At 36.9% G+C, this 14,282-nt stretch overlaps 1 protein-coding gene across 4 annotated transcripts in view; it reads right to left on the bottom strand.

Annotated features, from left to right (window-relative positions):
- DIAPH3 (diaphanous related formin 3) overlaps positions 1-14,282 on the bottom strand; it is a 506,201-nt gene that overhangs the window by 305,669 nt on the left and 186,250 nt on the right. For all 4 annotated transcript variants that reach the window (XM_059144199.1, XM_059144200.1, XM_059144201.1 and 1 more), the window contains 3 exons: positions 10,915-11,019; positions 7,409-7,720; positions 6,309-6,423 (listed from right to left, as the gene is read on the bottom strand). In XM_059144199.1, coding sequence (XP_059000182.1) covers positions 6,309-6,423; positions 7,409-7,720; positions 10,915-11,019 — 532 coding nt within the window. The remainder of the gene's footprint in view (positions 1-6,308; positions 6,424-7,408; positions 7,721-10,914; positions 11,020-14,282) is intronic.

The following is a 14,282-nucleotide window of genomic DNA, read 5'->3' as shown; positions in this document are numbered from 1 at the left end:
ACAAAACACACCCAGCTCACCTAAACACAAATATATAATTACCTCAAAATCTAGCTTAGGAAATTCAAGGTTAAAAAAAGTTATTTTCATAAAGGGTTTTCTTTATTCCCCCATTACAGAAGAATTTACTACATTATTTATTTAGCATCCAATTCCAACAGCACGCAATCCAGCAAGAAGCCTCCCCCACGTAGCTCCTTAGGACCCTCCTACCACGACCACTCTCTCCTTGGGTTCCAGCGGCCACGTCGGTTGCAATACTCACGCCACGGGATCTTACTCCATCCAGGCCTGGCAAGTGTGTGTGGAAGTAGGCAGGGAGACAGGGAAGAATGCAGAAGAGGGAGGGGAAAGGGGCAGTGAACAGCCAGATTTATTTATATTATTTTAAGATTAAAATCGTGCATCCAGAAGGATGAGTCTCTATTATATTTTTAGGAGAATAATACTGTACACTAAATACGACTGGGAGTCCTGAGTGCTAGAACTTAATGCAGACAAGGCAAAGCAGAACCGCCTGAAATAGGGAAGTGTCCACTGAGCAACCAGAGGGCAACAGGAAATGCCCTGAGTCAACGGGGAGAAGCGGGGAGAAGACAGAAGATGTAGGAAATGGGAGAGAGGTCCTGAGGGGGAAAAAATGTGTGAGGACGGTAAAATGCAACAACCTTACAATGTTGTCAATAGAGGACAGCTATAGGTGCAAACAAGACTTAAAACACCAAGATGATTTTGTAATCTAGAAGGAACACGGTTTACCCCAGTCTACTACTAATGAAGTGATTCCAGTGAATCCAGTGCTCCCCACCACATTCCTTTCTCCAATGCTAAAAGGAAAAGAGAGAAGAGGAAAAAAGGCAGGGTGTGGGGGGAGCTTTGTTTGTGAGCACCTCCCCCCACCTTGCGCACGTCCAAGCCTTCTCCCTTTCCGTTTGCAACGTTTGTATGTTGTACAAGTAATATGCCTAGTTACATAGGCCCTTAAAATTCCCGTCACACTATGCCAAAGATACGCTGTATAACTAAGCATGTAACTGAACCATCCTGGGACCTGAAAGTCGCCTGTGGCTCCAGCTAAACAAACCCACTCTCTTTAGCCTTTTTCTTTACGTTCTATTTCTTTAAAGCTTTCAGAATACAATTCTGTTTCTTTAGCAATCCAACACAAAATACAAATAATTGGTAACAATGAGATACTTCCTAATGGTGAAGCAAGAAATTCCTGACCTATACTATCATTTTTTTTTTTTTTAAGTCTTTAGTTCTTTTCAGATTCAGACGCAGACAAGAACCAAAGGATAAATCTCTAGGGAAATATTTAATTCTTCACACACTTCCTCCTCAATCTTTCCAAATTAGTGTTTGTCAAATGCCTTTTCAGAAAACTTTAAGATATGTTGCATTCATCTCAGCATCACTTTTTTAACATGTATTCCCAAACTACACAGTTATAAATTATATTATTCATCTTAATGTAGGCTTGTGAGATAGTTTAGGATTTATTTTTAATACACTTTTGTTCATACAGAGGAATAAATTGTGTTTCAAATACAAAGCGACATCCTGAACACAGCCAAGTCCCTGGGATAATCCATGGTTTATCACTCCCTATCCCAACACTTTGTCCACTGAACTATGATGTCAGGAATCTAAGCTTGATTTGTTTTTAAGTGCATAATCCATTAACTGTTTCCATATGCCATAACTGTTCAGTTGAGAAATTATTTATAAACCAGTTTATTGGCCCTATCTGGCAAATAGGATGCACCTGTTACACAATGTGATTACTTCAGAAAGCTAACAATTGTGGAATCACATTTTTATAATAAATCAGTCTAAGTGAATTAGACTATTCACGTACTTTTAGAAAGCCCTTTAATCCCTATTAAGTTAACAGTTTGTGAATAATGAAAGTAATTAATATTAATTTTAGTTGATAAATCCAACACCAATAACTTGTTAGTATACGTTAATCCATTTTCCTACAGCCTGTAAAAATTAGCCAACAGATGCTTCCAATCTGGTAAAAAATACGCAGGTCATTAGCATTATTTTGATGATACCAAATGTTCAATATATGAATATTGTGATTACATTTCAAAGAGATATATACACAATTTTATTTTATAATCTTGTTAAATTTTAACAGGAGGCCAAGAGAGTAAATCGTGGCAGTCCTTTCTGAATCAAAATCAACATTTGTCTTCCGTTCCTCATTCTTACACTTCAACATGACGGAGAACTTGACAGTTTCACAGAGATTGTGAAAGATTGTGAATGCAATATGTGGATGGGCACATGTCTGCCTTTCTCTCTGCAGTGCCCCAGTGCCAATCACAAGGCCTAACATACAATGTACACCCAAAAAATATTTGTTGACTTGAACATCAGTAGCCAAATATAAGAAAGAAAAGGCAGGAGCAATGAATGAAGAAGAATGAAAAAAAGAGAAATATAGCCAGGAAAAGTGTCTACATGTTATTTTCAGAAGACTTTAAAAAATGGAAAGCTAAGATAGAGCTCGAAAATTTAGGACTGAGAAAGGCAAGGAAACCAAAGTGATACCTGATAGCAAAATAAGGTATAAAAGAGAAAGTGATACAACTGAATCAGGGAAACTTCTTGATTTCACAAGAAAAGGCTGAGAGAATTTCCTTATACTCCTCGAGATAGGGCATAGGCACTTTCCTATTAAAACAATGTTATAAACATCACAGGAGGTTAGTTTAAAAGACAACATTATTAAAATCTAACGGGGGGGAGTGGGCAAGATGGAGATATAATAAAGAAGAACATGAGTCAGGAGGAAATGTCCAAGCTCACAGCTAGAATACCTTGCTATATCTGCCAGAGCGTGGGTCTCGGTGGTATTCTGGGGACTCAGCATTGTTGTGCAGGAGAAAGATCTCAGCAGAGATGTGGTACTGATAGATAAGGTAACATGAAGATGGCCTAGCTCAGGGAGTGGTACACCACAGGTGCTTTATGGGTGCTATAAGGCTACCATAAGGCCTTCTTCCTTTTCCAAGTTTCAGGGGTTTAAAACCAGTAAAACCCAGTCATCTTAACCTAAAAAACTGTAAAACCCAAAGCAGTGTCTTCCATAATAAAATAATAATGATAATAATAATAACAATAATAAGTAATAAAAAAAATAGAGTATGTTATTAGAACAGATAGAGAGTAAATGATTGAATTCAGTTCTTTTTCCTTTCTACCTGCTTCAAATGTTTAGGGAGCAAAACTGATTGGCATTTACCATTTTAAATTCCTGGGATGGAACTTCTACCTTTGTAATCAGAGAAATAGCTCTGGGTTTTTTGTTTAACAAATTTATACCCTCTTTTGCCCACTTCCATTACCTAGGCCTCGGGCAACCACCAATCTGTTCTCTGTATCCATAGCTTAGTTTGCCTTTATTGTTTGTTGTTCTGAGGTTCTACATAGAAGAGAAATCAGACAGTATTTGTCTTTCTCTGTCTGACTTATTTTCATTTAGCATAATGCCCTCAAGGCCCATCCATGTTGTCACAAAATGCCCCAGTTCTTTGGCAAAAGAATTACTGCAGTGAAAACCAGATAATGTTAGTTCTCTAAAACCCAGTAGTCTCCAGTGATGAGAATCCTGTAACCTTCCCTGTTGAGCTGTACTGTGATCCAAACCAGTGATGAAAAATCAACCAGTAGACAATGCCTCTATCTTCCCCAACTCCCACAGCGAGGGAGCAGAGCCACCTTGGACTGAGTAATAAGTGACGAGGTTTAATTCTGAATTCTGCAAAAATCACAAAATCGATTCAAAGTAACCTCAGGAGTCACAAAAGAGATGGGCAAAAAGTTAAGACTTGGACCTAAAGCCTCAGGGGCCAGGCTGTGAATAAAGAGACAAGTAGAGACATGTCCACTCCACCAGCCCTCAGTCTTGTCTAAGCTTTCCAGATACTACTCTGGCCTTCCTTTCTGATCTTTTCCACATAATGGCTATAGGAAATCCTACTTCTCTGAAAGCAGCAGTTTTGTTTTCCACTATAATCTTAAGTACAAGGAATGCTAAAAAGTGCTCTTAATTCTCCATGAATAATGTTCTCCAGGAATTATTCCTTAAAATCCAGACCAAAAAGTTGTCACCTTCTCAGCCTGTTTCCTGTTGTGACTGTGAAATGTTGGCATTGCCCAGGAGGACAACCTTGGAAATCTGATCCACGGAAGCATCTTCCACCGTCACAGAAGAAAGAAGGTAGCACCTGAGCTGAGGCAATAGAAGTCATGGGTCCCTGACAGCCTCTAAGTCAAATGAGAGACTCTGGGCCAAGGGGACAGCATGTCCAAAAAAGAGAGGGATGGAAGTACAGGACACTCAGAAGAAGATCATCCTTCCCTCGCCTTACACTTCATGACTAACATTAGATTCAGCAAATACATTGTTGTTTTTTTTTTTTTTTCCAACCTTGAATCTCAAGGCTAAAGTTAGATGACTTAAGAATTTTTTAAAGGTCCAATTATTTCATTTAGGGCTAGCACTACAGCTAAATTAAAGACATGCTAACAAGTTTCCCTTTTGAGCCTCATTAATTAAGAAAGTAATCAGAGTAAAGAGAAAAAAAAAAGAGAGACAGAGACAGTAGCTGGATGGCAGTATTACTTAAATAGCTTTAAGGTACCACCATTTGTACCTACTAGGAAAGCGAAGGGAAAACTAATCAATTCCAGAATATGGAATCTGAAATTCTGAAATGTTTTACATGTAAATACACATTTTAACTGCCATATATTTTCCTTGATTGCCTGAAGAGTGCACTAATCTTATTCAAAGAAAATGTTCATTCTCCATAATCAAAAGGTAAAATTAAGATCTGCTTACTTCACAAGTTTTCCTAGGATAAGCTTGCTGAGAAAATCCCTACTGTTTTCAAAGATCAAAATGCATCAGTTTTACTATTTTGAACAAAGACAGTGCCCAAAAATATCTGCTGAAGGCTTTAGGTTTATCCCAAATTCTGGGAAACCACCTTCATTCACAATTACCTTTTAGAGTTTTTAACTTACAACTACTTTTTAGAAAGAGACTCTAATTTATAGTTCTATTTTACAAGCATTTCAAAGGAATGCAATTTTTTTAGTATGTCAATATCCTTTCATTGCCGTGATTGTCAAGTTAAATCAGATACATAGCATAGTGCCTATCACTTAGTAGGTATCTTTTTTTTTGTAAGATTTTTGTTTGAGAGAGAGAGACAGGGCACAAATGGGGTGGAGGAGTGGCAGAGTGAGAGGGAGAAGCAGGCTTCCCACTGAGCAGGGACCCCCCCCAACAACATGGGGCTCAATCCCAGGACCCCAAGATCATGACCTGTGCCAAAAGCAGATGTTTAATTGACTGGGCCACCCAGGTGCCCCCATAGTAGGTATCTTAAGAAGTTAAAGCTTCCCTCTCTACAGCAAGCCTTCCCATCTCCAGCTGGAATACAGTCTCTCTTCTCCAGCTCTCTGTGCTCAATGAGCCCAGGGTCATAAGTGGCATAGTTTATGGTGAAAAAGATTCCTTTTTGAAAATTAAAAGGTAATCACTGATCTAAGTACCTTGTAATATAGACCTAAAATGTAAGCATTACATAATTTAAAAATTAACTTTATAGCTTATGTGCATATCAGCTCTGAAACATGTAGTGGAAACCCAATGTACAGATAGGAATAATGTTTGAGTTATTTCTAAACAAAACAAAACAAAAATCACACCAAATGAGTAAAAGCTATCACAAAAAATAACTGGAAATGAATGCTATTATTTTTAATGAAAAGATCATATAACTTACTCATATCCTTGTTTTTTAAGTTAACTTTCAAGGTATTCTATAAATTTGTTATTTCTGTCCTATGTGAATTCATAATAAATATTGTGACCATCACTCTAATATTAAAGGGTGGTAAAATTCTGACTCGAACAAAGGTTCGCATTTTGTTTGTATTTCTATGCCCCACTGACTAAAAGGGATTCTCATGCCGAAATTCTCCATGAAAACATCCTCCTTTTCAAAAGTCCAATTCATAACATCTTCAAAAAAGATATTATACTGAAAATTTGACAAAGTTTGGTATTAAACATTTGCGTTTTGAAGATTTCTCATGCAGTAATCCGAATAACAAAATCTGTATTTTAAACATTTCTTTTCATTAGATAATTTATTTAACGATTAGTGAAGCAAAAATATCTCTAAGACTCTTAAAATAATGTTTTCTAGAAGTTAATGTATAAAAATTGGCAACATTAACGTACTAAAATTAACAAGTAGGCATGATGTTCAACTTACCTTTTTGTTGGCAACAAAATGTATTCTCAAGTTTACAAAGCAAATCCACATTTTCATACTTATTTTCATTTACTTTTATCCAGAAACAGTTTTCAGTCATTTCATGAGGTCTGATCTGCAATCAGAGAGACGGATTCCTAAATAGTTGGGTGTTTCATCTGTCCCAGCTCAATCAGTATGTTCAGACCCAGGGTCCCATAGCTGCCAGCAGATGTTTATGAAGTAATCCCTGTAATATTTTTCCCCAAAGTATGTTCAATAAAATCCAAGCTCCTCAAGAAGCTAACGTTTTATTAAGGGAGAAAAAAAAGTTCCACTGCCACATAGTTGAGGGTTTGAAGCAGAGTGAAATAAAATGTGTTGCGGGAGACAAACCATAAGTGACTCTTAATCTCACAAAACAAACTGAGGGTTGCCGGGGGGAGGGGGTTGGGGAGAAGGGGGTGGGATTATGGACATTGGGGAGGGTATGTGATTTGGTGAGTGCTGTGAAGTGTGTAAACCTGGTGATTCACAGACCTGGGGATAAAAATATATGTATATAAAAAATAAAAAAAAAAAAAAAAAAAAATGTGTTGCTTATTAATTATACCTCTCAGAGTCTTTGATATGCTTGTGTGCACAGCAACAATTCAAGTACAGGATACATTACACCTCTCCTTCCAAGGCTGTGTGACCAAGAAACCATCTTTCTGCAGGATTCAGAATTTCTGTGTCCTGACTAAATGAATATTAACTTCGACAACTAGTGTTGGTTTTTCCAATGGCTACCAACAGAAAAAAAGTTCCAAAGAACATTAAGGTTCTTTGTACTTTTGAGAAACACTTTATAATGGGCTCAATGGTAATGCTGAATTACCAATTTGATGATGAATCAAATCCCATTTAACAATTATTAACTCTTACCAAATTTCTAAACTAGAAAGCCTTAGTCGAGAGAAAAGGGCTTTGCCTCAACACTTTTGTTTAATTCAAATAATGCTTGTCTATTTAATGTCACTGTGATTAGAATTTCCACTAGAAATTAAATACAAGCAAATATAAAATTAAATTTTAATGGAGGTGATAGTGTATTTTTCTTCCATTTAGTTCTGTTTTACCTTTAACCAATTCAATCTTCTCATGTTGGTTTCAGGTTTAAATTCTTTCTTTGGTTTTAATCCAAATGGTAGGGTTGGTGGAGGAGGAGAGTTTCGCCCGTTGAAAAATCCCAGGGGAGGTGGTGGGGGCACAGGACCACCAAAGGGCATTGGCATTCCTGGAAGTGGAGGAGGAGGAGGAGGTGGAGGGGGTGGAGGCAGCCCGCCTCCACAGGAGGGCAGTGGCGGGGGAGGAGCCAGTGCTGGGGGGCCAGCTCCATTTTCTTTGGACAGCGGCAAAACGTTATTTGTACCAGCCGGCAAGGCACCAAACTAGAGGAGAAGAAGAAACAAGAAACATGACTAAAAACATCTACAACACATGTAAAGGTACACTTTCCTCAAAAACTATTATTTAAATCAAAGATGATTCACTATCAGCAATTTCACATGGGTTAACCAAAAACAAAAACAAAAACAAAAACAAAGAAACAAAAAAACAAAACAAAATTCCAACCAAATTGGGGTTTTTCCCCCAATTTAAGAGTTTCACTTCTGTTTTCATAAAACTGTAACTGCCAGAAATATTATTTCCTATTTTGATGGTTATGGCCATCTAGGAAGAGATGCCCAAGAAGGATATGGGTATACAAGTCTAGAAGATTTGAAAATCAGCAGTATCTAGGTGATAGTTCAAGTCATGAGAGTAGCTAAGTTCACTCAGCATGAATAGAGCATATAACATAAAGAAATTCTATGTACGGAATTCTATAGAATACCAGCATTTAAATGAGAACTTAAACAACAAAAAGACCAAGAGAGTCTATAATACTATTGTTAGATCATCATGTCTTTACCTTGAGAGAAAAAAAAAATCTGAAATTCCTAAGTAGGACCTACAGGGGGCACATCATGGTCCTCGTGAACTGGCTTTCACATACAGTTCCATGTAGATGCCAACCTCACAGCGATTTCTAGGCCCTGGCACATGATATTCCTTCTGCCTAGAACTCGAGTCTTGGCACATGGCTCACTTTCCACTGATCCTTTCAGTCTTAGCTAACACATTCTTTCCTCAGGAAAGCCTGCTCTCCTCTTAACACTCCTCTTACACTGAGAGCACTTTGTGCTTCTCTTGGATTGCACTGAATCATAAGCATTTACCTCTTTGAAAGATTATAACTTCCATGAGGGAAGTGATGAAGTCTACAGAATTTACTACTCTTTCTCCAGCACTGAAAGTGGCAACTGGCAAATGACAGCCAGTGAAGAAATTTGTGTAGAATGAATGAATAAATGAAAGGTGAGAGAAAAAGCAGACAAGTACAGGTTCTTGAGTCACATGGGAAGGAGGGGGGTGCTGGCCTCTAGTGTCCAATGTCACAGAGAAGCAATGCAAAATCAGGAGTGAAAAAAAGCTAAATATGGTCACTGGCCACTTTTGTCCTTTTGTCTCCATGCCATGGTAAGAATAAATGCCTTTTAATTATTATAAAGGTGAGAATTGATAATTTTTTGTGATAGGATTATTTTCCTATAATTACTTCAGTTCTAAGATACACACACACACACACACACATACACAAAACACCTTGCAAATGGTAGCATTTAATAAATGCTAATAAATCATTTTCAAAATTTCATGGCACAATTATGGAAAAACAGATCATGTATAAAAGCCTGAAACTGACATCTGAGATCAACACAAAGAAAAAGTGTTATAAAAAAAACTGAAACCAAAAATCAAAGCATGTATCTTAACAAAAACATTAACTACACAGTAGAATGAATCCAGCATTATGCTGCTTTGCTGTTAGAATGGATAGTACTGCCCTCTGAATGTTAAGTATGTATGTTATATTCACACTCAATGTGCATTTTATAATTAACTAGAAATGTCTTAAAGATATGGTTGGAGTTCTGCTCTATATTAGCTCATTTGATGAGTATGGTTGACTTAAATATATTTTTCAGGAGGTCAGATTATCCTGTGATTAACCTGCTCACTGTCATATCCCCAGCACCTGACACTAGTTGGTTGTTAAGAGAATAAAGGAAAAAAATCATAAATAACAGAATATGTCTTATACAGAGAGAAGAATCTTAAGACAAATGAATGGATTTCATGAGAAACACACACCAATCAAAAAAAAATTCCTATTGCTCTTCAAAAATTAATATGGGGGCCAATACTAAGTGTCTAATTCCAGGCTTGCTTCTGATGTACAAAACTAGTCATCCTTATCCACATTTTTAAATAACATAGGAGATTCCTGGGCTTAATCTCAGTTATAAAATAAATTCATTCCCTTATTTATATAAAACACAAGCAGCAATAATATATCCAAACTCGGAGGTTATTTTCTTTTTTCAATCAACAGGAATTCTTTAGATTGGATTTACAAGTAATCCTTCAACTAGAAAAAATTTAAAAGTTTTTTAAAATTTCTATTAGCCCAGACCAAGAGAAGCTGCACATAAATATCTCAGGCCCTGCCTATAACTCAATCTGAAATATAAAACATAATCAAATGTTTCTCTTAGTGTGAGAGACAAGGAGCCACATGGGAAAGATGAAAAGTTTCAATAAGTTGTACTTCCTTCTTGCACACTAAAGAAAGATCATTGAGAGTCATATTCTTACAGAAAAGAGGTTTTTTCCCTTAAAAGTGGACACTTAACATTGAACTATGTCTTCGGGTAACTTCTTACAATCTCCGTAACAAAACTATCCACTAAGTATTTAAAAGAAAACAAAATAGCCAATAATATGGGAAATAGTAACCCAATATAGGAAATGGTATATCTGAGACTATTTTGACACAACCATAAATTAGGATGAAAGAAAATGAGCCAAAACTTATACATACTGCTCATGATCCTATATGTAAATCTGCATGAAGAAATTTAGCTATGAATATTCTACTCCTTACTGTCATCTATTTACAACATGCAGATGATATATTTCCTGCTATCTAAATGTTTTATGTGTGGAGGGTGTATGTGAGCTATCTGCTTCATAATCCAGATTTGCTCTCTTTTTTGTCATGTTTTAAATCTGTTTACTTTTGGAAATTGAAAAATTATCAGAAAATGTTCTCATTCAGCTAGAGGTTATCTTTCACTGCAAGGTACCCATAGCCTGAAGGTTTTGAAAAATAAATAGCTTGAGCAATAATTTCCTGTAGTGGGATAAAGAACAGTGATGAATGACAAATCGAAGAGTAAAATACTTTCTTACCCTTTATGGTTACATATAAAACACGTGACATTAAGAACAAAACCCAAATGAAACAGAAGCAAGCAGATTATTTAGTAAATTTCTTAAAAATGCAAGTAGAAAAAAGGGGGGGGGCAAAGTCATTTTTTAAAAAATTTACAGAATAGAAATACATAGAAACAATACCATGAAAACATACTAGTGAAATTAAAGTTGAAACACTTTGAGCTATGAAGATATGACATGACCTTTGCTTCCCTGGTAAGCTTTCAATACCCGAATTCAATCAAGAAAGATGGTATTTTACCTGTGACTTAAAAGCTTGTAACTCTGCTTGAAGTTCATCAATCTCTGCTTCTTTTTTCTGCAATTGGGCCTGAGTTTCTTGGTGATCAGTAAACTCTTTTTCAAACTGCAGAGGAGGGAGGAAAAAAAAAAAAAGACAAAAAAACCGGGAGACAGAAAGACGTCACTGAAAAGCACTATTCTTCATAGAAAAATATGACTGTAATGATGTCTGCCGAACACAGACTTTTTATGAAAAGAATGGCAGATTTTGCTAAGTCACCCAAAGTCTTTTTCTAGGTCCCTCCAGGTCCCACCAAAAATCATTCAATTTGCAAGAGAGCAGACAAAGCCAAAGATGGAGTCTGTGACCTTCCCCTCTCAGCAGAGCAAAGTGGCTCAGAGGTATCTTCAACACTGACACTTTTCTTAAAAGTCCCTAAATATCATTGTAACTTTGGGTACAATAATAGAGAGCAAAGCACTGCACTGAGTTCCGTGACCCCTACCTGCAAAAACTTCTACTTAAAATTTTTATGGGAAGCTTATCAATAGGAATTAAAAGAATTCCGTTTTAGTATTATTTATAATTAAAGGACTCCATTTTGTAAACGTGTCACTTTTTCTTACACCATCGTGAGAGCTAAGGGCCCTGATGTAGTTCTAACCCCTCAATGATAATTTAAGAGAATAAAATCTGTGTTATTTCCCATTAATCTTTGGGAGATTAATCTTTGAGAGATTAATGGTAAATTAATCTTTCAAAGACTCTGGTACAATACCTTGTGGAAGGAAGGCAAACAGTAAAATTTGGTGAACCCAGTGAGTTTTCTAATTTATATAGCCCCTCATCACAAATTCCCACCTTGCATTCAAATAGCTTCACCCTACCATTGTCATGACTGAAAACCTCGCCTGGCACAAGGGAATTTCATTAGGGTAGTGTCTCACAACCAGGAACATTTATTTGACTCTTTTAAAAAGAGAAAAAAAAAAATAAAAAAAAAATACAACTACTTCCCAAATATAGACTTTAGACTTTAAAATACAGTCAAACCTCAATTCACACACACACAAAAATATAAAAATCAACAGTTTACAAAAGGCACTTAAAAATTTATGAATCTTATTTTGTCCTGGACTCAAAGAAGTGGTTAACTAGTCCCTCATCATATAGCCGATAAGTAAAGAGGTGAAAATAAAAGCCAGATTTTGCCTTCCAACCCTGAGTTTAGATGAAAACACACCACCTTCCTACAACTTACATTTAGGTAAAGTTTCATAGTTTGTTTTATAAGATAGATTTTATTTTTCAGAACTCCTTTAGGTTTACAACAAAATTAGGCAAAAGTTCCAAAAATTTTTCATACACTCACCTCCCCATAGATGTCTCCCCCCCCCCAATATAGTGTAAGCAAATTTGCCCCCATATTCATTCTCTGTGTGCCAGTATGCTCCATCACAACACACTGTTCTGGTTCTCCTACTAACTCCTTGACTGTTCCTACCAATTCTTCAATAGTTCCTACTCCCCAGTCCTACCATATAACATTTCTGTGTTATAGGACTCTTCCTTCACCCCTCTGCTGGTCTCACTTCCATGTCTGATAGAATGGTATCTTCCACACCCACATGCTCCAATCTCCCTACAAACACCCTACCACCAGCCCAGCTTCTCATCTGAATTCCACACCGCTAATCAGTCCAGAAATGTATTTTCAAATAGTCAATGAACATCTTTCAAGGCAAAAAAAACAAGACCAGTATTTTTAAAACCAGTATTACCTCCCCCACTACAAACTTCTTTGAATGCTAATCTTTCTAAAAGATGACTCAAAAAACATGACTCCTTTTGTTCTTAAACTTTTAGTGACTTTATTTAAAGACTACACTCAACCTTATATCTAGGAACCTCCCGGGACTTGGCCCCAAACTACCTATTTCCTATTATATAGTAAGTAATAGCATGTGTCTGGTGTGTTCCTCAAAGTGGTACGTGCTAGAGATATACAGTTGAATAGAATACTGTGATTGTTTTTAGAATGTGTAGTGTGTCTGGTGGCAAAATAAAAGCAAACTAATAACCCAAAACCTATGAAAATTACCAGCAATAGAGAAATAAGACTGCTGGCATGGGAGTGATTCCTGGAGGAATGGTGTTTGACCACACATTTAAAGAACTTAAGTAGGCAGCTGAGAAGAGCACTTAGCACTTCAAATCGAGGGTCTAGCACAGTGCATAAAAGATAAGCAACCACATGTCAGGGCCATAAGAGGAGGGAGGAAGCGAAATTGCAAGGGATGAAGTCACTGATGTAGCCAGGAATGAAACTGTTCAAAGGAATTTTACAATAAGCCAAAGTTTTCCCTTTTGCCTGAAAACTATGGCGAATAAATAATAAATAAATAAATAAATAAGAAATTAACATGATCAAATCTGCCCTTCAAATAACCCAACCTGCAGCAGGGTAGAAGGTGGTCTGAAAGAGAAACACCAGACACATGAAAATGAGTTTGGAGGTCCTGCAGTTATTCAAGCAAGAACTGAAGGCCTGCCTGAACAAAGGGAGAAGACAAAGGAATGGGGGGAAAAAAATGTAAGGTTTCGTTTTGGTCTTTTAAAATAAAACAGAACAAAACAAACAAAAAAAACAGAAAAAACAAACAAGAATCTTGGGGCGTTTGGTGGCTCAGTCGTTAAGTGTTTGCCTTCAGCTCCAGTCATGATCCCAGGGTCCTGGGATTGAGCCCCACATCGGGTTCCCTGCTCAGTGGAAGCCTGCTTTTCTCCCTCTTCCGCTCCCCCTACTTATATTTCCTCTCTCACTGTGTCTGGTAAATAAATAAAATCTGCTAAAAAAAAAAAAACCTAAACAAAATAAAACAAAACGAAATTAAAAAACCCCAAAATCTAAATAGTGTATAACAATGTAGGAAATGAATAAGGGAAATATATCTAAGATGACGATAGTGTTTTATTGCTTTGTAAGCTGGAAACTAAATATTATAATTTTAGGGGGGAAATAGGAATATAAAATACCTGGGGGAAAGACATTTTTTTAAAAAGATTATTTTAGAGAGCAAGAGAGCACGGGGAGGGGCAGAAGGAGAGACTCTCAAGCAGACTCCCCGCTAAGAGTAGAACCCAACAATGCAGGATTAGATCTCACGACCCATGTGACCTGATGGAAATCACACAGTCAGACGTGTAAATGACTAAGCCACCCAGGTGCTCCTGAAAGGGCATTTTAGGGAAAAGAAAAATGAATTTGGTTTCAGAAATATTAATCTTGAAAGGCCTATAGGAAATTCACAATAAAATTTCCCTATATCTCCCTCTTGGCTATCTCAGTTTGTCACCTCATATTAGTTATCACTTCCTTGGCTAAG

This window comes from Mustela lutreola, chromosome 13 (assembly GCF_030435805.1).
Source record: "Mustela lutreola isolate mMusLut2 chromosome 13, mMusLut2.pri, whole genome shotgun sequence".
Classification (NCBI taxonomy): Eukaryota; Metazoa; Chordata; class Mammalia; order Carnivora; family Mustelidae; genus Mustela; species Mustela lutreola.
The sequence above is the reverse complement of the archived record's forward strand: the minus strand, read 5'-3'. Positions and strand labels throughout refer to the sequence as shown.